At 45.1% G+C, this 26,514-nt stretch overlaps 1 protein-coding gene across 3 annotated transcripts in view; it reads right to left on the reverse strand.

The window, feature by feature from the left end:
• The window catches only part of TMEM132B (transmembrane protein 132B), a 371,275-nt gene that overhangs the window by 168,952 nt on the left and 175,809 nt on the right, over positions 1–26,514 (reverse strand). For all 3 annotated transcript variants that reach the window (XM_072802149.1, XM_072802151.1, XM_072802150.1), the window contains exon 3: positions 6,854–7,000. In XM_072802149.1, coding sequence (XP_072658250.1) covers positions 6,854–7,000 — 147 coding nt within the window. The remainder of the gene's footprint in view (positions 1–6,853; positions 7,001–26,514) is intronic.

Genomic DNA, 26,514 nt, shown 5'->3' on the forward strand with positions numbered 1-26,514 from the left:
ATTGAAAGGCTCTGTGAGTGTTTATTTGCTGGAAAAGGTTTTGTATGTGTGCATAATTGTATTTTGGGAGAAAGACAGTTTGCCCCTTTCATTAGTTTTTCAAAGGGGCTGATAATTTTTGTTTCAAATATTTAACAACCTGAAAAGATATTGCCATATATTTATTCTACATTATGAGAGAAAACACCTTTCAAAGCTACAAACTCTAGTATTGACAAAAATAACATATTTGTGTACATCCACATATGTGTAAACACATACATATGACTATATTCATCAAAATATTAACAATGGTTACCGGGGATCCCTGAGTGGCTCAGTGGTTTGGCGCCTGCCTTTGGCCCAGGGCGCGATTCTGGAGTCCCGGGAATGAGTCCCATGTTGGGCTCCCGGCATGGAGCCTGCTTCTCCCTCCTCCTGTGTCTCTGCCTCTCTGCCTCTCTCTCTCTCTCTCTCTCTCTCTCTCTCTCTCTGTCTATCATAAATAAATAAATAAATCTTTTAAAAAAAACAAAACAGGGGATCCCTGGGTGGCGCAGCGGTTAGCGCCTGCCTTTGGCCCAGGGCGCAATCCTGGAGACCCGGGATGGAATCCCACGTTGGGCTCCCGGTGCATGGAGCCTGCTTCTCCCTCTGCCTGTGTCTCTGCCTCTCTCTCTCTCTCACTGTGTGCCTATCATAAATAAATAAAAAATTAAAAAAAAAACAAAAAAAACAATGGTTACCTTTGAATCATACGTAGGTTCAGGGATGATTTTTATCTTCTCCATCTTATTTGATGTATCTTCTAAATTTTCTACAATTGAACATCTATTACTTTCAAAGTAAGAAGACTTCTAACATACCTATGCTGAAACTAGCCAGCAGTATAAATTCACGGAGTTTCACACTGGCTAGAAAAAGAGATGGCATGTTTTTAAAATATTTCTCTTTTCCTTTTCTTTGGCTGGCCTGATCCCTTTTGGGGGTGGGGGACGAGCCCTTCATTTCCCATAGGCAAACCCTGTTGTCACTTTGTAGAATGAATTACAGACAGATCCAGCACATGATGTGTTTCTATACCTTAAATCCTGGTTTAGAACTATCCTGGCAGCTGCTACTGAGAGATTTCTAGCTGCCCAGTTTCAAATTTTATTGTAGATCTAACAATTGTGTATTTCTAAATCCACAATTTTCAAATCCTAAAACTGTTAAAAATAAACAACTTTTATCTTCTTAATGGTGTTTGAATTCAGTACTATTTAATTCATTCCTGTATCCCACTAATTCCCAACTCTGGCTACACATTAAGATCACCTGCAAGGGAACAGTAGGTTGAGCATCTGACTCTTGGTTTTGGCTCAGGTCATGATCTCACAGTTGTGAGATCGAGCCCCAAGTCGGGCTCCGCACTCAGAGCAGAGTATGCTTCAGATTCTTTCTCCCTCTCCCTCTGCGACTCCTGCTTCTGTACTCGCTCTCTCAAATAAACAAATCTTTTTTAAAAAATGACCTGGAGGGTCTTTACAACATCAATGCCTGTGACCCACTGAAGTGTAAAGTATGAGGGATGTGTACTTGTTAAGGACCTCCAGGCTATTTTGATATGCATCCAGGATTGAGAAGTCTTGATTTATGCATTCAGCAAGTAGTCATTAAGCCCCTGTATTAGTTTCCTATAGCTGCTATAACAAACCATCCCAAACTTAACAGCCTACAGCAATAGAAATTTATTCTTTCATAGTTCTGGAAGCTAGAGCTCCAAAATCAAGGTGTCAGCAGGGTCACACTCCCACCTATGTCTCTGCCTCTCTGTGTCTCTCATGAATAAATAAATAATATATTTTTTAAAAAAAAAAGTGATGCCTGCGTGGCTCAGCAGTTTAGCGCCTGCCTTCAGCACAGGGCATGATCCTGGAGTTCCGGGATCGAGTCCCACATCAGGCTCCCTGCATGGAACCTACTTCTCTCTCTGCCTGTGTCTCTGCCTCTCTCTCTCTCTCTCTCTCTCTCTGTGTGTGTGTGTGTGTCTCTCTCATGAATAAAGAAATAAAACCTTTAAAAAAAAGAAGAAGAAGGAAAGAAACTGACCAACAGAATCAGGTAGGAAACACCACTCATATGTAAAGGCAGAGGAGGCTGCTACCACCACTGAACTTCCTTTGTCCTTCTTCTAAAAATAAAAAGGAATCCTGAAGTGCAGTGAATCATTTATACTGGTGTTTCCTGAATTCATATAATGACACTTGACACAGTGGTTTTCTTATACTAACAGTGTGGTTTCATGTTTAACAGCTGAATTTCAGAAAAACCAATGAATTAGTCCGGTCACTCAGGAGGGCAATCCCTTCATTTGCCTAGGATTTTCTGGATGAGAGCAGGCAAAGAACTCCTGGAAGATCAGCTCCAGATTTTCAAACAGGTAACACTCCACAGTAAACATCTGACCTTGGTCTTGATTTCACCTTGAGCTGAGTTTACGGGGTGTGTCTATTTCTTTAAAGAAAACTATTTGGGGGTTTTTGCTTTCCTATCTTATGGAGAGGCACAAACTCCTGTGGTACATCACTGAGCTTTTCTCCAGTAGTTTAGGTGAGAATGAGCTCTGTATTGTGATTTCTGACCACAGAAAAAGTTGCAGCTTATTTTCTCAGAGATTTGGGTCCCGACAACCAGACAGAAACCATTCAAGGAGCAACCTTGTCTCCAGCTCAGACCACGCATGGTCTCCATGCAAACCACCTGGCAGCCACCTTCCATTAGTGCTGTGTTATCTGTTCCCAACACTTTCAAATTTCCTTATTTTTCTAATCTCTTCTCTCCTCCTTTGGTAACGCTACTCTTTATCTTGCGGTTTTCATCTTTATTATTCACATTTCCTCACAATGAGCGTTCATTAAAATATTTTAAATTAAGACCTTTTACTGCCTTTCTAACTGAGCGCATCGGGCCTTCCCATATGACACATTTTTAATTCTTATCACAGAATTTCAGGCAGTTTGTACATTATATTCTATTAAAAACTCTATTCCACCCAAGGTTGTCACAATTCAGAGATTACAGCTTTCTGAGGGATGTTTTGTTAGGGATATATTCATATATTCACTTTGTTAGCTGGCAAACACGGTCCATGAGCTTGTATTTCACACCTCATTTGACATCACAATTCAACAGCAAAGTACAAAAAGAAGCAATTATTTATTTAGATTATGGAATGAATTTTAGAGAGTTATTAGATAAGTATAAATTGTCATGCCAAAGCATCAATCCTGTCCTTCCTACAGCCCCAGGGAGGTCAAACACCAAAGTGGAGAAGAATGAGCAGGACACTGGATAGGAGGGCATCTCATCATTATGTAACTCTGCCTATGTAGTGACTTTTCTTCTCCTATAACTTTATCAAAAGTGATAACCACAGCCTATGTTTTATCTTCAATTTAAAACATCATCACATGATCAAATATTTCAAAAAGTCAATTTCCTACATCTAGACCACAGATACTGCCCTCGTACAGACCCTTTTCACACAGGAAAGCTTGACTTGCAACCATTCGACTTCATGATGATGTAAAAGGAACATGCATTCAGAAGGAAGCATACTTGGAATTTTGAATCTGGATCTCGTCCTGGATCTCACGATCTGTGGCCCCATCCTCTCCCATGATGCTGGGCAACAAACACAGAGCCTCATCAGTCATGTGATCACAAGGGTCACTGACTACAACCTGCACCTACACAGCCATTCTGTTTGTCACTGTCGGTGCAGTCCTCAGTAAATTATATGGTAAAGTCAACACTTCCTCATAAAACAGACTTTGTAGTAGATGATTTTGCCCAACAGGAGCTCATATCAGTGCTCTGAGCATGAATTAGGTGGGCCAGGCTAAGCTGTGGTGTCCCATAGGTCAGGTCTGATAAATGCATTTTTGACTCATGATATTTTCATCTTACAACAGGTCTATCAGGAGCTAACCCCATTTTAAGTCAAGGAAAATCTATCCCCAAGATGTATATATACTCAAATGGTGATTTCAGAGGGTATAAGTCCAAACATTCCATTCGGGCCTCTCCAGTAGAGCAGGACTGTGGTAACCACAAGGCCCCCTCTCATTTCTGTCTCCTCACCCCCACCATCCATCCCCCAGAACACTTGCTCATCCTCTAAGTCCATGTCATTCAGGTGCGTGGCCACAGAGATTGGTTCTGGTAGCTCCATGATTCAAACTAGACCAAACAGAGCCAGTGGACCTGACAGGGAAAAGCAGCATCCTCCCTGAAGTGACCGCAACAGCAGGATGGACGTTGGGGAGCTGCTGGTGGCCGACCTGCCACCAGGAGGGAAGATCCTGCTGGAGATGTTGCCAACCCAAAAAGACAGGGGCCAGGGCACTAAAGACGCCACTTGGCATCTGGATCCAGACGCCCCTGGTAACAGCTCCATCTGCATGAGGAACCCAAGACTCCTTTTCGCTTGGGCTTCAGCCCAAAAAAGCCTACCTGACCAACACTTCAGCAACCCAGAGGGAGTCTGGAGCCCCAGCGCAAAACAGAGATGAAGCCACAACCCTTGGCAGGCACCACGTTTGAAGAGAGTGATCAGCAGTGCTAGCTGACCACCTTCTCCCACCCTTCTTCCTTTATAACAAAGACACCCCCACTACAACTCTCCAAAACAGGGCCAGGTGTTTGCTTTCCCAGACTACTTCTTGGGCAAAAGCAGGGGCCCATCGCTCCTGAATGAGATCTAAAGAGACAACTTCCAGGACTTTTTCCCTGACAAAAAAGAGGTACACACACAAAAAAAAAAAAAAGAGGTACACAGGAGAAGCAGCTCTCCCTTCCCATATTAGTGAACAATTGGGTGAGCTGGTAATGCCTGGAACTGCTACAGCCACCTTGTGATTTTGAGCAAGATGAAGATGAAGGATGACATTCAGGGAGCTAGGTACTACAGAGAGGAAGACAGGATACACCTGGGTGACACCATCTTTGCTGCCAGATTAGTCAGCAGCCAACTACCTGCTCCTAAGTTTCTTGCCAAGTGAGATGATAAAACTGTGTTGCAGCAGCCATGTTTCGGTGGGTATCCTAGTACTTGCAGATGAAAGCACATGAGCCAATATAAAAATCCTAGGCTCTCCCCATATACTGACAATTTGGGATGTGGGAACACTCAGCAGGGAGATAGACTTCCAGTGAAATCATGCACCATGCAAGGTTGCGGACAAAAAGCTCCGTCAAGGGATAGAGAGGAGGATAATCAGAATGTTGAGTCTGGAGTCAGCAATATTCCTAACAGGAGGAGCGTGACCACTCACTCCTTTCTCTTTGAAAGAGATCTTCATGGGACGTGTGGGTGGCTCAGCAGCTGAGTGTCCGCTCAGGGCATGATCCTGGGATCCCGACTTGAGTCCCACATTGGGCTCCCTGTGAAGAGCCTGCTTCTCCCTCTGCCTGTGTCTCTGCCTCTCTCTGTGTCTCTCATGAATAAATTAAATAAAAGATTTTTAAAAAAGAAAGACAGAAAGAAAAAGATCTTCAAAAGCAGGTAGGAGAGGGTTCTGGTTAAGGCTGGCTGGGGTTACCCAGGCAGGGAGCACTCAGTGCAGGACTCCACTGGAGGAAACAAGCTTCCCTCAATCTCTCCGAGCCTCAGGAGCCCACCCGCCCACCCACACCCAGTATGTTTACAGGGTACCCCCTTAGGGCCTAACACTGTGGATCTCTGTGAGTTTAAATACTAGAAGAGGGCAGCCCGGGTGGCTCAGCGGTTTAAGCACCTGCCTTTGGCCCAGGGTGTGATCCTGGGGTCCCAGGATCAAGTCCCATGTCAGGCTCTCTGCGTGGAGCCTGCTTCTCCCTCTGCCTGTGTCTCTGCCTCTCTCTCTCTCTCTCTCATAAATAAATAAAATCTTAAAAAAAAAAAAAACCCAAAGCTCCTTGTTGGGAAAAAAAAAGAGCATATTTTAAAAAAATAAAAAATAAAAAATAAATACTAGAAGAGACAGAAAAGAGAACAGGGTATGATGATGGAAGGTGACAAGAGATCTGCAAGGGGCTCACCTGCTCAGCTGAGGCCTCAGAGTCTCATCCTGGCTGAATGAAGTGTGAACCATTGTGGCTTGAAGGCAGGGGCTGGGGTTACATGTCTAGTGGCTCATTGGCCTGACCCCTCAATAGAGAAGGCTGTTGCCACAGTGGGGACAGCTCCCTCTGCCTTTCTGGAGTCCTAATGCATGGTGACTAGCAGTGACCCACCCCCACCACCACCACCTAGTGAGTGCAGCCCCATGAAACCCACAGGCAGTATCTGAGCTGGAGAGGACAAGTGCCTGCCACAACGCCAAGTTCATCTGACTTCACACTCGGCATCCATTACACCAATACCCAGGTGTGATATCTGCAAAATGACTGCATTTAAGCACTAAGAGACAATTACTCAGTCGCTCTAGCCACCCTCCGTTTGTTCATAGAAAGGTACATTTCCCCCTTGCCTCTTAAATCATTTCTATGATCCTCATTTCATTCTTCAGTCTTCGGTGCAAACAATAACACTAATAATAATAAATTCCTAAAATACAGTTCTCGAACCCTGCACATATGCGAGTTCAGGTAATTTTTGAGACTGCTCAACCTAATTGGATCATTGGTGTATAAAGAGCGTGAAGAATAAAAGCCTCCCACAGCAGCGCAGCCCCATAATGGAGCCATTCGGAAGCCAAACGAGAAAGCAGTGCTGCTGAGCGAAAGGAACACATTGCCCATTAAAGGCAGAGGCATCACTTCATTTATGCGCAAATTATTCTGCTATCAACTTTTGCAGCCACCCCAGCCCCACCATGGCCAGACCGCGCACAGGGAAGTCAGTGCTCACCTGCTCTGCGTGTCGGGGTGGTGGCCCACACAGGTTAGGGTAGCTGTCATCTGCTCGCCACTGCCGTCTATGTCCTCCTGGACTGCCCACTGCTGCTCGCTGCTGACTCGCACGGCCGATATTTTCACACCTGCTGCTGCCTTAATTCTGTGGGGTAGGAAAAAGATGTATACATGTATGAGACCACTTTAGTTCAAGACAGTGGTAAAAAATACGGAGCCAGAGCAGGCCTCCCCTTTCCTCTGGGAGACACAGCGAAGACAGGCAGTGAATGGCTTTCCTTTGAAAACTAAGTGTCCTATTATTTTTACAAGCACCTGGAAGTAGGAGCCCCAGCATTTTGGCAAGCACATTAGTTTTCTGTTTCGTCAACACACTGGGAACCAAATCGCTATCTGCTTCAGGGGCCACAAGTGATGGAATGGAAGCAGGTGTGTCTGGGCAGGTGTGAATGGATGGAATCTGCACGGCCTGCTCTTCACCTGGAGATGGGGAGAGGTCCCCATGAGCTGGAGGGAGCACACACAGCTAGCGTACTGGGGTCCCTGAGGAGGAAGCGGGCAGCCCTGGCCACGCGGGGAAAAGGAATGATGGGGCATGCCTTCATTGGGAGGAAAATAAACACAGCATCCAGGCAGGATAGTGTGGCCAGGGAATGCCTGGCATGTTATTGGTAGAACCCAAGGACCCACGTGCTCTGGCACTGAGAAAAGGCCAGCTCACAACCTGACTGTTTTCCATTTGTTCCCTGCTCCTAAAATGACCCTCTGCTGCAATGAACCTGAGTGTGTCTCCTCCTCTGTAACAGAGGGGATTCCAGGGCATCATCCAAGTTCTTGAACAGCAGCCTTGGGACTTGCCCGTGGATGAGCTGGGGCCATGGCTACAGAACAACAAGGAGGAAGGCAGAGCCATGGAGTGTCCTCTGCTTGTCGTGCCTTAACCAGGTAGAAATAAGAGGCAAAGGATATGCTTGGACTTCCAAGTCTGAGCACAAACACGGCACAGGGTGGGCACATGCTTGGCTATAAGGGAGAATGAGGTCCCTCTGCTTCCCAGAGGTGTATGGACCAACGAGCGAGCAATGCCCAGTGAGGTCCTGGGGACCCTCTTCCACAGGTACATCAAAAGGAACATGATCGGGTTGCCTGGGTGGCTCAGTCGGTGAAGCATCTGCCTTTGGCTCAGGTCATGATCCCAGAGTCTGGGAACCCAGTCCTGCATCAGGCTCCCTGCTTAGCAGGGAGTCTGCTTCTCCCTCTCCCTCTGCCTGCTGCTCCCCCTGTTTGTGCTCTTTCTCTCTCTCTCTCTCTCTCTCTCTTTCTCACTCACTCTCAAATAAATAAATAAATTTTTTTTAAAAAAGAGGAACACAATTCAGTCATAAAAAGGAACTTAGCACTGATGATGTCCACTACAATGTGGATAAACCTCAACAACATCCATCAATGTGGAAGAAACCAGACACCAAAGGCCATATATTGTGTGATTCCATTTACATAAAACGTCCAGAATAGGCAAATCCATCCAGACAGCTGACTGATGGTTGTTGCCAGGGGCTGGGGGCGCTGTGGGGAGAAGGGGCAGTAACTGCTAAACTAGCTGGTACAGGCTTGCTCTGGACTAGGCCGCATCACGAATGTGCTAAATGCCATTGAATGGTTCCCTTCAAAATGGTCAATTTTATGTCATGTGAGTTTTTCCTGAAAGAAAGAAAGAAAGAAAGAAAGAAAGAAAGAAAGAAAGAAAGAAAGAAAGAAAGAAAGGAGAAAGAAAGAAAGGAGAAAGAAAGAAAGAAAGAAAGAAAGAAAGAAAGAAAGAAAGAAAGAAAGAAAGAAAGAAGAAAGAAAGAAAGAAAGAAAGAAAGAAAGAAAGAAAGAAAGAAAGAAAGAAAGAAAAAGGAAGGAAGGAAGGAAGGAAGGAAGGAAGGAAGGAAGAAAGAAAGAAAGAAAGAAAGAAAGAAAGAAAGAAAGAAAGAGAAAGAAAGAAAGAAGAAAGAAAGAAAGAAAGAAAGAAAGAAAGAAAGAAAGAAAGAAAGAAAGAAAAGGGGATAGAAGCAGGTAAATGGCCCCTCCCAGAAGAGGTTGAAACAAAAAAATAATAAAAATTTAAAAAACATTTATCAATACAAAAAAAAATCTCCAAGACCCAAAGAAGGGAACTTATAAAGGCAGAATTTCAGGAGCAGGAGGGTGCATCCTGGACTCAAGGGCTGTCCTGACACCCCTGGCTTTGCTGCCCACTGGGAGGCGTCTAGGGCTGGAATCAGAGACTTCAAATACTTGCAGACCTAGTTAAAACAAGAAGAAATGCTTCTGCTTCCTTTATTCTCCTTCGCGCAGGTCCTCGCACAGATGCCACCATGCTCAGCCTCTAGCACTCACGCCCGACGCCCCCTAAAAAGCCCCTGCCTGTCCGGCAGCACCCCCAGGAGATGCAGACACCACTCTCTGCTCTGAATGCATCCCTCAGCAGATTCCAGCACAGCGTGTCCACTGAAGGTTCTCCTTCAGGTTTTTTGTTTCTTTTCTTTCATTCTGATCCAAATATAAGGTCCCTTGTCATCAGGGACCTCATGTTCACCTCATCTTCAGGGACTCAGCATCTCTGAGCAGATTCATGCAATTCAATGTCAGGGCCTCCCCCACAGCCCTCCTTTTTTGCTTTTTGAGACAGAGGCCATTGCAATGAGCAAACTCTCCCTTGGGAGTTTTGAGAAGCAAGCCTCCAACCAGGAGCAACCACAAGTATCTAACAGCAGGGACAAAGCCCAAGCAGGTCTCAGGGCAGCCACTGTGCTCACCATTGTCACTGTCCTTGCTGGTCCTAAAGAGATCCAGGGGATCCCAGGGGAGAGCAGGAAGTCGACCAGAGACAGTGAACCATAACTAACAGAGGTCACCCTGCAGGGTCCCACCAGAGTCTAGGGCTATGCATGGGGCTGCCTTCACCTGAGCAAAGCAGTGCACTTGAGCAGAGGCAGAGAGCTGACCAAGGGGGCCTCCCAAGGTTTCCCTCTGATGAGACTATTGGCCCTGGGACACCACAGATGCTCTTCTACATGCGGTGATGCTTTCTTTCTTTTTTTTTTTTTTTTAATTTATTTATTTATGATAGTCACAGAGAGAGAGAGAGAGGCAGAGACACAGGCAGAGGGAGAAGCAGGCTCCATGCACCGGGAGCCCAATGTGGGATTCGATCCCGGGTCTCCAGGATCGCGCCCTGGGCCAAAGGCAGGTGCCAAACCGCTGCGCCGCCCAGGGTTCCCCGCGGTGATGCTTTCAAGAGGGTGTCTGACTCCTTCACCTTTTCCTGGTCACCTGGAGCCCAGATGAGAGCCCATCACAGTCACCGCCCATTTCCTTCCATCCCCAGGGGGCTGGTCACCCAGGTCTGGCCACCAGCGGGGGGTGTCATCTGTGTTTTCCCCTACAGGGTCAGCAGCTCTTAATTTCAACTCCACCACCCAGACCCAAGCGCTGCACTTGGCATCAGGGCTCCGGACACCATTACTTTTATCCTCTATCTTCATCCTCCTCCCAAGCCACCCAGGAGGACTGTAACCTTCAGCCTGACCCAGAGCATACCATAGACGCTTCTGCCCTAATGCCTTCCTGTGGTGCTGGTCTCCTTTGGTTCTGGTAGCACCTCTGAGCTGCAGCAAGGTCAGACCTGGGAGGCTCACCCTGCTGCACTGGCAATCCAGATCACAAGGGGATCCAGAAATTTCAGTGCAGTGAATTCCTAGGCAAAGAGGAAGTCTCAAGAAAACAAATACCTACCTCTCCCCTTTCCAGGCTTTTTAGGGCCCATCTCTCCCCAGAGGGCACATGCTAACATACCTTCCAAAACTGCCATAAAGAAAGGCCAGCTTTTAGACACTCTAACAGCAAGAACCGTGAGTTCAAGGGTCACAAATGAGCTGTGCCCATTAGGGCTGAGAGCCACACAAGACAGATGCACAGCATGGCGGTGTTTGTCTTAGCTCTTACTCTCAACTATTCTTCATTACTAACAGTAGCAATGCACTCTAGCAAGCCTCCTTCAGCACAAAAAACAGACACTCGCCCACCATAAGGGCTGAAACAAAAAGAGAACATAGCAAGTGTTGACCTGGAACTCGTGTGCATTGCTGGAATGCATGATTTTTATTCTGTTTCTTTGAAATACTATTTGACAATGTCTCCTAAGCTGAACTTCTATAGATCTACAGCCCAGCGCTTCCACTACTAGGTATATGGCCAAAAGAAATGCATGCATGTCTTCCTCAAAAGAGCACAAGGGAGTTCAAGGCAGTACCCACCTATTAAGCCCTGGATGGAAACAAGCCTGAATTGCTCACTGAGGTAAAGCACATTGTCACCCAGTGACTATGGTGCAGCAGAAACAGGAATGAACAGTCTACCACCACCCAAAACAACACGATGAACCTCCAGAGAAGCTGTTGGGCAAGGAGTGTACACTGCAAAATCCCATTTGCAGAAAGTCAGAAACAAGCCAACAGATCTGCAGTTGAAGTCAGCATGGTGGTTATTCTTTGGGGAAGTAACTAGATGGGGTCTCCAGAGGGGCTTCTGGGGCACCAGCAATGTCCTGTTTCTCCTTCAGGATATGCCTTCATGGTGGGTTTTGAGAGTTCATCAGTCTGTGCTCACTTATGTGTACTTTTCTGGACATATGTTCTAGTTCTGTATAAAGTTCAAAACAAAGCAATTAGACCTCATGTTCATAACAGGGATGCCAAGTTGCAGCCAGCGGAGCATCCACCACTAGATGTGACCTCCCCACTGTTCAAGCTCAGTGGGAGGCTTCAAGGTAAGTCAAACCACCATCACCTTGGACACACATAGGGGCTTCTCCCTGCAACTTCCACAATGCCTTGAGGCGCTGAGAGACCCACCTTTGTTCTGAGGAGCACAGAGTAATCTGAAACTTTGACCTTGTCTATGATGGGGAAGGATCTTAGAATCCAGATGAGCACCCCTGCTGGTTGGACCAGGGACTGGTGACATTCCTGCTGCTACAGATAAGTAATGAGAAAGACATCTAGACTCCAAGCTGGTCTCCACCCAGCAGGGACTAGAGACAGGGCAGAGACCCACAGTTTCTCCATCCCATTCCCCTTGGATCCTTCCCGCCCACAGCATCTACCACCTAGCAGGTTGCAAGAAAACTTGCTTAATGAATGCATCTGAGTCTTTCTGTCTTATACTTAGAACATCCACTTTAGAATTAAGTACTCAGCTCTAGGCAGGAATTTTGATTGGTTGTTTACACACTAGATGTGCAGTAAATGATTAATCTTCTGGACTGACACTCTCCTCTTGTGGTCACAATGTGGCTGCAGCTGCCCTGAATTTCACATCCTCATCCCCAAAATAAAAGCAAGACTGTCTCCCTCAGAACAAAATCCTGGAGCTAGGTTTTCATTAGATGAATCAGATTGAGGGTTCCACCTTGGACCAAGAACTGTGTTGACCTAGGGGGTGGAAGAACAATGCTCACAGGTTTAGCCAGTCAACAAACATCCCTGCACTAAAAATAAAGTTAAGCCCATCTGAATCACATGGTAGTAACCACAAGAAGTGGCTCCTAGAAAGAAATTCAAGTCACAAGAGAAGAAATGAATGCTAGGTATCAAAAAACCTAAAGGTAAATTACTAAGGTTCTACCCCTCTCCTAAATACAAGTTATAAAACTGTTCCTGAATTCCAGTTCTTAGCCCAAATCCTTCCCAATTTTAGATTATATTTGTTAGAATAATTTAAGCCCAGAAAAAAAATCCATGTCTTGAATATTCATTAAGTGTGTTTTAGAAAAATATTCTTAGGCTTGGTGATATTCTTAACACTTGGTATGTATAAAAACAACAATATCTAAAACTACATGAAAACTATTAATGGTTTCAGTGCTGTAATGAGCTTCGGGGATCTGGGGACTGAGCAAGTAAAAGTTATAACCACAAGGTGGCAGGAGCACACAGAAAGCTTTATGGGGGCAACATTTGGACAGGTTTACATGCTATGGAAGTCCCTCCTAGCATAAGATCTTCCAAAGGAGATGGCACCACCCCAAAGGGGAAGAGGGCAAAGGGAGCCCCAGGAAACCGAGGACCAGAGGGGGGATATGTATCTGCATAATGCCACTAAGCAGCACCTGGCAAGTCTGCCAATCAGAGCACCCAAGGGCAGCTTGGGGTCTTATAACCAGAATTTATGGCGAACAGACATTGGGTATGCAGGGTTTTTGCAGGGTATGTAAAACAGGCAGACTCCAAATGGCTAAAAATATGCTTATTTGAGATTTATTTATAACAATCAGATGTGAAAATTTTGAGTTTGGTGCTGGCAGGATGTTGAGCTAACAAGTCCCAGTCTGCTGTGAAGAAATAAACAATATAGAGGCCAAGGTACAGGAACCATCTTTGGCTCATATATGTAATAATTACTTTCTGATATTGACAAAAAATTTACATATATATTTCCATAGGTCCTTCATTATACAAATATTTACCTGAATTCTTGTAATTCATGCAGATTACATTGAGAAGAATACATTGGCAGAATTAGAAACCATTTGTGGATGAACTGGCTCTACAGATAATCTGTCCCCACTCACACGTGGCCCTTGGGTGACAGCGCACCTGTCCCCACCCACCACTCCATCATCCCTGCCATTGAGGTTGATCCAGTGCTGCTAGTTGTCAGCTATAAACACGATGCAAATCCAATGCAAATCTTCTGCAAACTGAAACTGCAAATCTCATGGTACTGGAGGATCGACAACTGTCAGCAAAGCTACAGAGAAAAAGAATCCAGAACGGAGAAGAGAATCCAGAACAGAGAAAGAGAACCCAGGATGGGTCCACCAACAGCCACTCAAGAGATCTGTATTGACAGTTAACAAGTGAATGGGAGAAAATGAACAAGAATGATCATTTCTTCCAAAGAGAGCAGTTTGAATAGCCGAGCATAGTGAAGCTCTTAAGGAAACTGGGGAAGCCCTCGAATGTCATTGCTAAATTGATCCTTTTTGTGATCCTACTGACAGTGTCAGGTGTGAAATGAAAAATACGATGTTGTACAGTTGTAGAAAATTGAAGGAAAGTAACAAATTGTCAACAGGCAATGCATGCTTTGTTCTGAGTGACACAGAGTGGAAATTACTGAACCTAAATTTTGTTTAATACAAGATAAAATAAACCCGTCATCATTTTTATTTTATTTCTCAAAGAAGAAAAAAATTCCAATCAAGGTTGCTTTTGCTTGATATTGTCTATGAGACTTTATGCTCCCATTTCAGTAGATTCATTTCAATTGGCCAAATATTCTCAGATGAAGGAAAACCTCCTAACACTCTCGTAGCTTGGAATGGCAATGCCCTTTAAGAAGGCATATTTTATGTGTGTAAAAATATGCTGACTTTCTGTATTGATGAAGAACCTGCCTCCTTCTGGTTCCTAGGATGATGACCAGTGCTGTGCCTTCTGACCTTTGCTCTTGCTCTTCCTTCTGCCTGAAAAGCCCCTACAGGAACTTCTCCCTAACCTCCTTCAGGTTTGGGCAAGTGTCACCTTCTTGGTGAGCCTTTCATAGCTATCCAAAGCAGAATAATGATACCCAAACATTTTGCTTCCCTTGTTTATTATCTATCTCCCCCAATGGAGGAAAGCATGGGACAGCAGGCATTTTTATGAGCTTTACTCCCTGCTTCATCCTGGTTCCGGGAACCAGGCTTGGCAACTGGAAAGCACTTAATAAATATTGGCAGAATGGAAGGTCTCTATCTATGGTGTCATCTGCCTCTGGATGCCCCATAAATACCAGACTTTGAAGACTGAAGATGCTCATTATAAGAGTTAAAAAAAAAAGCTCCAAGGTCAGGGGAAGGGGTACAGGCATTGGAACCCAATGGACCAGAGGTTTCTGAACTTTCAAGCACAGCAGAATCACTTGCTGCTAGTTACAACTATTTAGACCCAACCTCACTAGGTCTGGGGCAGGACCAAACAGTGCTGGTTTTAAACAAGCTGTCATTATGATACGTGTGGTCCTCAGAACACTCTTGGGGGAACAGTGTTTGGGACACGTTCCAGACCATCACATTCTGTCAAGGAGAGTAATGTCAGGTAACATCTGGTGTTTGACATACTCTCTGAGAGAAGCCCAGCCCTGGGCACTGGAGCACTTTCAGGGTATGATTCAGGAAAACTCTAAGGGTACTTTTAATTTGGATCCTCCAGGCAAACCACTCTCTTTGTGTGATCAATCAACCAGAGAGAGAGATGTATGCATCTCCCAATAGGCACCTGGAGGCTGGCAGAGTCAGGCTTTGCTGAGAGCTCATTTCAGACCGTGATTTAAACTTGAAAAGACTGCAGGACAGGGAAAAGAGTCTGGGAGAGAGACTGCCGCACTGGACCAGCCAAGATGACCTCAGAACAGGTTTGGGGGAGAAGGTCCCCTTTTATCCAGGTGGCTGAAAACCAAGATATTGATGATATATTTTTTTTTTGATGATGATAAATATTTTTGGTCTCTGAGCCCAAAAGAGGATAGGAATCACCCTGTAGGACAAACAGACAACCTGTGCTGGAAAAGCATACAGTCCTTCTGAGTACAGTATTGTTGGCGGACATGGATTTCAGTTCTGAGCATAAGAACATGCAAAGAGGGATCTCGATGCACAGAAGAACCTTCCCCAAGCAATGCCTGCTGACTCCCTGAGGTGATCACCCCTCTCGTCTCCCTGTTCAATTCTAGCTTTTATCTAGGAAAGTCAGATTCTAAGCAAACTCTATGTATAGCTTTTGACAAAACAGAAATTTAACGTTTTTACAGGCCAAAGAATGGTTTTAATTATTGCAATGTTTCTATCACAAGAGGTGCCTTGATCTTTTCATTTTGTTTGTTTGTTTGCTTGTTTGTTCACCCCCAGAAGATGGCCAGATATCAGCGATTTGCAAAGCAGTGGGGTCCCTCACAGCAAGAAAGGCATGATAAATAAGAACAAGTTCCTTTGCAGCTATTTCTTCTACAATTCTAGAAATTTATTCTCCACAGTGGCCACGGCAGCTTCTGAGTGTGGAAATGCCACTGGGTTCACCTCTGCAGGAAGCGCCACACTGCCTACGAAGCCTGCTCTCGTGTGCCTCACTGAGATTGTAATTATGTTGTTTCTCCATTGAAATGATGGCTTCTCCAGTACCACTCGGTTCTGGAGACCAGAAGTCTGCAGTCAAGGTGTAGTCAGGGTGGGATCCTTCTCAGGTAATATGTTCCATGCCTCCTCCCCAGCTTCTGGGGGCTGCCAGCAATCCTCAGCTCCTAGACACCTCTCTCTCTCCTGTCTCAGCATCTGTCTTCACACGGCCTCCTCCCCGCTGCCGATCTGTGTCTTTCCTCTTCTCACAAGGACACCAGCACTAATCTCAACTAATTGTATCTGCCCATGATCCTATTGACAAATAAGGTCTTATTCTAAGGTTTCAGGTGGACATAAATTTGGGGGACACAACACATTCTCTACTGGCACAAAGGCCAAAATAAAAAAGGTACGGTGAGGGGTCAGCAGAGGTTCCACTTCCCTGAAGCACCAGGTGCCCAAGAGACGAGCCCAGAGCCCAGAACATGTCTCATTTAGCCACTTATTCAGTGCTGGTCCATGCTGAGTGAGGTGGATAAAGTCCAGGGTGGCCCATTATAATCCCCAACTCCTGGTGATCACGACTTTAGTTCCTTCCCTGTGTGTGGATAGGACCTGTGACTATTTCCATTGGACAATGGAAAGCAATGAAATGCCACACACACCGTGAGTGCACCAGAAGGGCAGGGAGACAGGAGATTTTCTCATGACCCAGGAGCCCCATTTGGGCTGACTTCACCCTCAGCTTCGGGACCCCATATATGGGTGGCCAATCAAAGCATTATGTCCTCCTGGACAGAGGGATCAGTCTGAGAAGAAAACCATATGACCCAACCACACCAATCAGAAGTATCCCATCCCCTAGCCACAGTGGGGGCACTCACAAATAAACAGAGGACCAGGAATGTGTTGGGGAGAGTTGAGCCTAGCTTTCTATTTATTAAGCAACAAGTATTGCAAGACTTTACCACATGCCTGAGAATGAAACCAACAGGTGGGAAAGACATGGCCACATTGTTTGAGCATCTGGATTCAGCCAGACCTGAAGCTACCTTGGCACTTTTCAGTTGCAAGAGCCAGGAAATTCTCTTTTAAGCCACTCTGAGTTGGGTTTCTTCTATTTGCAATAGAAAGTGCACTGGAAAAAAATAAACAGTCAGGCTTTGACATTTCTGCCATTCAGAGGACCAAATAAAATCCCAAAGTTCACAGGAGATACACATATAAAGTTAGCCTGTAATCCAAGGACAAGAGAACAGATGGTGGAAGGATGTTCAGTATTTCAACCACCTTATGAGTAATGAGAACAAATATTAAACAAAAAGAATCTATGGAAACAATCCAAGATCCTCTCCCTTTGTCATACCCATCACTTCAGTAATAAATGTTAATAAACAAAGCTAAGGTATAAAAAAAAACCTCAATTCATAACTCAAAAATAACCTGACCTTTTATGGAATTAAACTCATTTTCTGTCAAATCTGCTATTTGTACAATGTTTGGTGATATAAATTCTCAAGTGCCTGGTAAAGAATGCTTTTGTCTAGTAATTTAAAGCATTTTGTGAGCTACCATGAATTTTTTAATCTTTTCCTCTGCACAGACACTATTGAGGCCTCATTGTGACACCCTAGATATTCCTTGTTCATGAACACTTGCCACTAACCTGGGTACTCAGGGCCACCGAGAAACACACACGCACTCACACTCACAACTCTGTCTACCATCTACAGTATGATGACCCAGAATTACTTTTGCAATACGGAACTTTCTCCTGAGTCTCAGACACATGGCCAAGTGATTACTCTGAAATCACCTCTTAGACGTCTCAAAGAACAATCAAACTCAGCATACTCAGAACTGAACTCCAGATCAGCCCACCCAAAAATAAAAACAAAACCCCCTTGCTTCTCTTGTCATCTTCAGGAAAGGCCTGCCATCATAGTCCGTTCAGGATGCTGTAACAAGATACCATCCACCTGGGTAAGGGGCAGGGGCCTTAAACAACAAAATGTATTTCTCACAGCTCTGAAGCCTGGAAAGCCCAGGGATAAGGTGCTGGAAGATTCTGTTCCTGGTGAGGGCTCTTTCTTTCCCTGGTTTGCTGCCTGCTGCCTTCCTGCTGGGCCTTCACATTATGGAGAGCAGAGAGAGGAAGCAGGCTCTCTCCTGTCTCTCCTTATACAGACACTAACACCATCATGAGGGCTCCAGCCATGTGACTTGTGTACCTCCCAAAGGTCCATATCCAAATGCCATGATGTTAAGGATTAGGGTGTCCACGTATCAATGGCGGAGGGGCCCTCAGTCCATAGTAATCACCATCCACCAAAGAACTCAAGCCAGAACCTGGGGTTCACCTTTGACACCCTAGTTTCCATGATTGCCCCCCGACACCTCTCTCCACACCCCTGCATCCTCCTCACATGCGTTACTGTGACAAGTATCTACAACCCTTGTTATAAGCCATACAGCCATAAGAGTGACCTGCTCAAAATCTGAAGCCATCAAAGTTCCAAGCTTAAAACTCATTGGTTATACCAGAGTTCAGATACATCCAAATTCCCACAAAGCCCTCCATGGTCTGGATGCAATTAAGAGATTGTTGAAGCACCTGACAGAGAAAATGGAAAAGCTGACAGCTTAGTAGCTAAAAGCACAGACTCCAGAACCAGCTGCCTGGATTCCAGTCCCAGCTCTACCATTCAGCTGCTCTGTGAGCCTCACCACTCAGAGAGTGCCTCAGTCTCCTCATCTGTAAAACGGACTCACCATAGCTCACAGGAGCCATCTTATAGGTGTCGTATGAGGACTGAGTTATAAGTACTTACTAGGTATTATTTTAATTATCTCTCTAGGCTCAGGGCTTCATGCTTCCCTACTGGTCCCTCTCAATTCCTCAGAAGCCTGGGCCTGCTTCTCCTCCCTGCCCTTGCCTACTAGACCAGGGTGGTAACTGTTTACCACTATCACCCATCTCAGGTGCTTCACTGCCCCTGGCTGGCTCCCTTCCCCCTGCCCCCACCTTGGTCAGAAGCCCCCTTCATTAAGTTCTCTTCAGGATGTGTCAGCGCTTTCCCACCTGAACCCTGACTGGTTCGGGCCTTTGCACAGATGGTTCACTACGCCTGAAGCCTTATCCCTCACATGCCATCCCACCCCAAACTCCAGTTATCTGGATCACTCCCGTGCACTTTCAACTCAACTTAATCCACACCTCCTCAGAGAAGCCTTTCCAGGTACACAGGACTAGGTTAGTATTTATAGCACATCTCACCTGTTTTTATTATATCCCCCTCTTCATACGATGCTTTGCACACACTTGGTACTCAATGCACACTTGTCAAATTAATCACACAATCCAACAGTGAAATGCAGCAGGTCCCTGCCATTGAAATGACCAGTCAGATGCAGGCAGAAACAATGCAAGTTGATGTCACACACAAAGCTACTTGGGTGGCTTCTCAACCTAAGAAAGATGCTTTTGGAAGATATTTACACCTGCCATGTGTCAGTTACAGACAAGACCCAGTGGCTAATCATGAATGCTCCCTAACCAAATTTTGTGTCAGAGCCTGTGTAGCAAATTCAGGCACTAGAGGCAGGCTGAGTGGCAGGGGAGCTGGCGTGGATCTCGAGGCCGCAGAATAGCGGTGGACTCAACCTCGTGTGTCACTCAGTAGTAGCAGCAGAGGCAGTATCTCATATCCACTTACCGCCCAAATACTTGCCAAGTGCTTTCACACAAATTATCCCATTTGTTCCTCATGAAAACCTGTGAACTGCTGCAGAGGAATTGTTCACACGCCCACAATTGCACAAATGGGGAGATGCAGATCAGAGCTAGACCCCTGTGGCCATGGGTCCCAGCCCACGGCTCCCCCCAGGAGGTGGTGAGCCAGCCTTGCCCACATGGGCTTTGCCTCCTCTTGGCTGGGGAAGATCTTGACTGTCAGGGGAAGTGCTCTAAGCCACTCCTCTTCAGCGGTCCCATTTTCCAGCACAGAAAGTGCCTAAGAAGGCAATATTACAGAGATGCCAAGAGCCTACCTCCAGACCCTAATGCCTGGATTCGAAGCCAAGTGCTGCCATTTTCTACCCGTATAACCTAACACCAACTATTTTAGCCTCTTTGGGCCTCATCCTCTTTATCTGTAAAATGGAGACAATAGTGTCCACTTGGATGATAGTATTAAATGAATGAATGTGTTGACATCATGTGACACAATGCCTAGCATATGGCAAATATGTGTCACTTCTGTCTTTCTAACCATGACCAGCCCAACTGTCCCCAGGGACCAGGGAGGTAACAAAAAGGTGAAGAGCCGAGCAGGTAGAGATTACTGGTGAACTGGTCCCTAACACTCACATGCCCCAGTTTAAGGCTATGCTTCATGAGCAACCTGTGCCTTCAGCCTATAGAAGTACCATCCGGTGACAAAACCTTCCACCCATGCAGCTGTACCCAGGATGCAACGTGACTTTGGAGCTACTAAGTTGCAACAACCCTGGGGGGAGGCATTCTCAGATGAGTTCTGCCTCCTCCCCATCCTGACAATTTTGCTCCATTTCCTCAGTCCAGGAAAATAATCTCCCAAGACTACACTTGACATGGCAGGCTCGTCAAACACATACATCCATGTGTGCGCAAACACACACAGTACTCTAGTACTCTTCCACACTGTGAAAAACATAAATAAAGGCTCATTAGTACAGATCCTATGATTAAAAAGGAGAAGAGGTAAGGCACCAGATATCTACTGGAGTAACCATGTGAGGGACACACAGAGAAGACCAAGAAGACCAGGTTCCAGGTGACACTGTCTTGCTTGACCTTCCTGCAAGGGAAAATTCTGTCCTCTGCACACCAACCGAAGACCCATCTGTTCCTTAATGAGTGAATAATCAGAGCACCCATTTGGGTTCCTGTGTTCGAGGATCCAATATTTCTAGCTGTGTTTGTGATGTAAGTTATACACAGAGACTTGGAAAATGAGAAGCAGAAATATTTCTTAATCCTTCTTTCTAAAGACAGACTTCCTATGTAATGGGTTTTAAATGCAACCTGAGGGGAAAAAAGGTAAGTGCCATAAAGAGACCAGATTTTTGTCTGGGACATACAAAGCCAATGCTGATGCAGCCACGGATGCTCAAAGCCATCTTTCTTCGGCAACATCCCTTCTGTACCTCAGATTCCTTAAATGTGTGTCATCACTTCAGACACTATCTTCAGAGACATATAAATATTATACATCCAGAGGAACAGAAGTCACAGAAGCCCCAGGTCTTAGAGAGTTGGAGATTTACTTCAAACTTCGCTATCAGTCCCCTGTGTGATGTTAGACAGGTCACAACCCTGGTGGGTGTGTGGTGCCTGAACAGCCTCCCCAGACCACAGCATTTGGTGAGCTGTTCTTATCTTTGCAGACCCAGAAACGCAACCAGATATTGGATCCAAGAAAAACCACCTCCATTCTGTTTCTCCTAAAGTTAACATTATTCCCACCTCAGAGCCCTCACACTGACTCTTCCCTCTCCTGCTCTCATATAGTGCTTTGGTTTTTTTAAGATTTTTTTTTTTTTTTGTATTTATTTGAGAGACAGTGTGAGAGGGCATGAGCAGGGGGAGGGGCAGAGGAAGAGGCAGAAGCAGACTCTGCTTAGCAGGGAGCCCAATGTGGGGCTTGATCTCAGGACCCTGGGATCATGACTTGAGCCCAAGGCAAACACATAATGGACTGAGCCACCCAGGCGCCTTTTATTGTGCCTGTCCAAGCTTACTCAGTCTTCTGACTCATTGGACATCCCCCTTGTCACAGCCTATTCACCTTGTCTTACTTCCACAGGCATTTTAAACTGCAACAAACAAATCATTAAGTAGAAAACAAAAATGCAACAAACCTTTACATAAAGAACAAAAAATGCAAAAGCAAGCAGAATCGATTAATTTGCTCATCTGTGATGGACATTTATTTCATTAGCTGGCAGTGCTATAAAAAATCACTTTAAATTCACCATCCTCCAATTTAAAAGACATCAACGGCCTCAGGGCTGACCCACATCCAAACCATACTTTCTCCTCACCAGCTCACTGACCTTACAGTTCACTATGGATCCATCTAGACTTTGTTCCATTCAAAATTAACAAGTACTCCGGTAAGTACTTGTTTGGTTTAGAAAATATGGGCATCATGAAAACCAAAACACTAAGGATTTCCCTATGCATCCCCTACTAGAATTTAACCTTCAGGAGATCAGAGAACTATACTGTACCACACTACAGAGTCAGTGGGAAAAAAAACAGTACCTGGCAAATGAAAGACACTCAAATATTGGTTGAATCAAAAAATTAATGAATCTCCCACAAGAGAAATTTATATGACACTGACAGGCCTCCCATGGGTTAAATTTAAAATATGGTATTAAGACTCTGGTATTCCTTGGAACTTCATTTAAATGAATTGGTCACATTTCTTTTAGTTGCCAAAACTACTATTAAGTATAGGGAAGAAGTCACAAAAAAAACAAAAAACAAAAAACAAAAAGCCATTTTCCCCCAGGAAACAGTAGCCTAAGAGTTACATTAGATTTGTACCCAACACAAAGTTTTCTCAGCATCTGTTCTCATGTGACCCAAAACATTATTTCCCGTCACTAAAAAGGCTCCCTCTGGACAGAAGCCCAAGGCACATGGACCACCTCCAGCAATAAAATCCAACAGGCAGCCTCCAGCTGCTGAGCCCCTTTGCAGGAGGGGAAATAAACAGCCAAGAGGTGCCCTGAGGAGGCCAGAGCTAGGGCTCCAATCCCCTCCATCCTGGACATGCAAGTTTCCAGAGACAACAAGTTGTTTTAATCCACCAGATGCAGTCAGGAAGAAAAAGAGATGAATGAAACACCAAACTTTCATCTCATCAATTTTTTTCTGTCAAATTTTAAAATGCTGGCAACTCAAAAAAAAAAGGGGGGGTGGGGCAGAGGGAAGCCCAGATAGCTCAGTCAGTTAAGCAACCTACTCTTGGTTTTCAGTTCAGGTCATGATCAGAGTCCTGAGATTGAGCTCTACATCAGGCTCCACCACTGGGCATGGAGCCTGCCTAAGACTCCCTCTCCCTCACCCTCTGCCCCTCCCCACCTCTAAATTAATTAATTAACTTTAAAAATGCTGACAACTCATTCCATTTTATATATGCCTAAAGTTAAATGTTTAAAAAAATTTTTTTTTAACAAACAGAGTAGTGTTCTCAGAATGTAGCCGGCAGCCCTCCACCTAAGGGTGTATGAGAAAATTTTAGGTGGCATGACAAGAACATAATATGAAATAATATGAAGTCGGAAAAAGAAAGCTTCTAATCTTTATCAACCATCCTAATGAAATCAAGTGGAAAGCGGGAGTTGAGCATTACCATCTTTAACCTTCTCCAAGGCCTGCAAATCTCCACCTTTAACAGAGAGAACTAATGAGCTTCAAAATTCAGGCATTGGAGCCTGAATGCTATATCACTGGCTTCTGTGTATAACTACTTTAACAGTTGCCTTCTATTTACAGCAATGATACTGGCTTTCCACTTATAGAAGAGAATGGAAGTTTCTGTTGTAGGTAATTTAATTGAGTAAAATCATCAGCTGATTTTAAGAAAAATAAGAATTGAACAGTATCACTGGTGATCTGCACAACTGGACAAAATAGTGAAAACTGGTGGTAAAGAGACAGCACCAATTGCTCAGCCGCTGAGGTCATGGCTCCCACAGTGAGATGGGTTTAGGTGATAGAATCATTACTGTCATAGCTACACATTTAAAAATCACTTTAAATTCACCTATGTTTAATGTGTACTAGGGAAAAATGAAGCCAGAAAAATAAGACATTGATCTTCCACCTTAAGGGAGAGATATAAAAGTTTCTTTTAAGATAAATTTATCCCTCCCCCCAAAAAAAATATGTATCAGGTACAATGGAAATAGGAAGGGAAAAGTGGTATGCAAACACTGGAACTCAGAAATGCCAGGGCCGGAGGTGATCTGCACTGGCTTCCAGGGGCAGCCTCCCCCTGCACTGCACCCTAACAGCCGCACTCCACCCCAGCAGCTGCACCCTGGGGTGATCTTTAAGCTGCAAATCAAAGAACAATTTTCCACCACAAGAGGCATCTCCACCAGCTCAATTCAGCAAAGCAGTTGGTACCTCTGATCTGAGAATTCCACTCCAGGTCGAGTTTGTTCAACAGCTTACATGAAAGAAAAAAACACATCTGGAGGAGGAATCAAGCTGCTAGGAAAGAACTCAGTAGTTTACCTTTAGTTGTCAAAAAATACTCTGCTGTGGAACGCCCGGCCCCCCACCTCCACCTGCCCACACCTCCTGTCTCCACTGCTGGCGGTCCACAGAACCGCTGAGAATGGGAAACCAGAGACGAACAGAAATTTTAAGCAAAGAGAAGGCAAAGAAAACATATTTTTAAAAAGCAAAACACCCACAACTTTCACAAATTTAGACTGAGCTAGAATAATTTGATGAGGGGTTCAACCCTGAAACACATCTCAAGAACAATGTTACTGAGCTGAGCTTAGTGCAATATTCTGGCATGCAATGACAACAATCAAATCACAGCCCTCACAGACGTCTAAATTCTTTCAAGGGCCTCGGCACTTGGTTACATCTCAACTGATTTAATGGCTTTATGATTAAAGAACTGAGAGTCGGAGAAGCGAAGGAACCAAGTAAGGTTCTAAAGAGCCAGAACCAGAACCCAGACATCCAACTGCCAGGTTTTCTTTCTTTCCATTACCGTGTGTCATGCCACGGTTCATTAAGAAGTGCAGTAAAGCGTCGTCTACATGTTCTTGCGCAAAACTTCCCATTCAGAGTTATTCAGTATTCTGGGACCATCTCTTGGAATGAAGAACATAAAACCAAATGCTCTCAATGAAAAAGAGAGATGCGCTGAGAAATCACAATGGTCCCAGGATGAGCCACAGCCTACCTGTGTCTCTGTTTTAGGAATCTAAAGATATTGGATGTGTGATGGAAATTATTTATATTTAATATGAAAATCAAGTGATAATAACCAAAAAAAAAAAACACTCAAGGAAAGATGGCTGTTAGAGTTCTTTGTTTATCACACAACAGAAACCCATTCTGGTCAGCATATAAGAGATACAGGGCATCTCATAGAAGGGAGAGGAACATTGGAAACCCAATGCCAGCAAGGGGCCCAGATCCAGGGCAGGTGACTGGCAGGACTCCCACAGAGACCACCAGATCAGCATCACCCAGCCCCACCCCCCAAGCTTCCACTTCAGCTGGCCCTACACATCACAGGCACCTGGGATCTATCATAATTGCATCCACTGGCATCCTGAGAGAATGTAGCTCCATAGCAGAGGCATACCACCTGTGGAGCAGCCAGCAGGAGGAAACTGCATGTGTGCCCAACTCAGTCCCTGTGTGAACTATGCATGTGAACACACACAAACCCAAACAGCAGTGGACACTTGTGAAACATCTCCCTGCCGCCACACCTCAGCCCACCTGATTTCAGCACAGTTGTGGTGGACAGTTTCATGAGCCTTGACCAGTGGCCTTCACAATTGGGTTCTGACTTCTCTGCTGTTTTCTCCTCTTGCCTCCCTCAGGGAACCTTTAACCACCTAGGATGGAAGTCAGTAGATAAATGCTCCAGCTGCCTGGGCTTCCAGTGGAACAGTTCTGAGATGCCCCTTCCACACTTCTGAGGGGGAGCCCCAAGGACTCATCAGTGCCCATTTATCAGCTTCTTCCTTCCCTGACTCTCTACCCTCACCCTCATACTCTGCTTTTTGGCATCACTTCCCAGATAAACTACCCGTACCCCATATCCCTGTTCCAGGATCTACTTTAGATCTGTGTGCACTTCTCACACATACTTGTGCACCATGCAATGTCTTGCACAGGAGGATGGGGCCTTAGGCCCCCAACAGGTTGGAAGTTGTATGGAATATAAACCTCCCAACATCTTAAAGAAGGGACTAAACAGGCCTGCTGCTTCCCCTGAGCTGGGACAGAGTTAAGGCAGACCTTCATTTTATATATATATACACAGACAGTGTGCTTAGTAGTAAGTGAGGCTGACACATAAAATCAGTGTCCTCTCTCTCTCTCTCTCTCATTTCTTGTGCCGGTAAGAGTCTAGTCAGGAGAACAAGAAAAGTTCTGAGCATTTAAAATACAGGACATTTAATTTAGGGAAGGGGCTACTCGGTAATGTGTTCCTGAGAAATTCAAAAGAGATTTGCATAGCAAGAAGCTACTGGAATCCTAAGCTAGAAGAACTGAAGGAAGTAATATTCTTAGAGCCATGGTCCCATGAAGGATGATAAAACCAAGGTAGGTTCATCAAGTGGCAGAAATGTAGCTGCTGCCATAGATGCCACAGAGCAGAGAGGGAGAGGTGGGAATGCCCTGGCTGCTCCCTGCTTCCACCCTACAATTCTCTGTCAGGGCCTCCCACTGGCTGGCTCCAGCCAGATGAAGGGAA

This window comes from Canis lupus, chromosome 27 (assembly GCF_048164855.1).
Source record: "Canis lupus baileyi chromosome 27, mCanLup2.hap1, whole genome shotgun sequence".
Classification (NCBI taxonomy): Eukaryota; Metazoa; Chordata; class Mammalia; order Carnivora; family Canidae; genus Canis; species Canis lupus.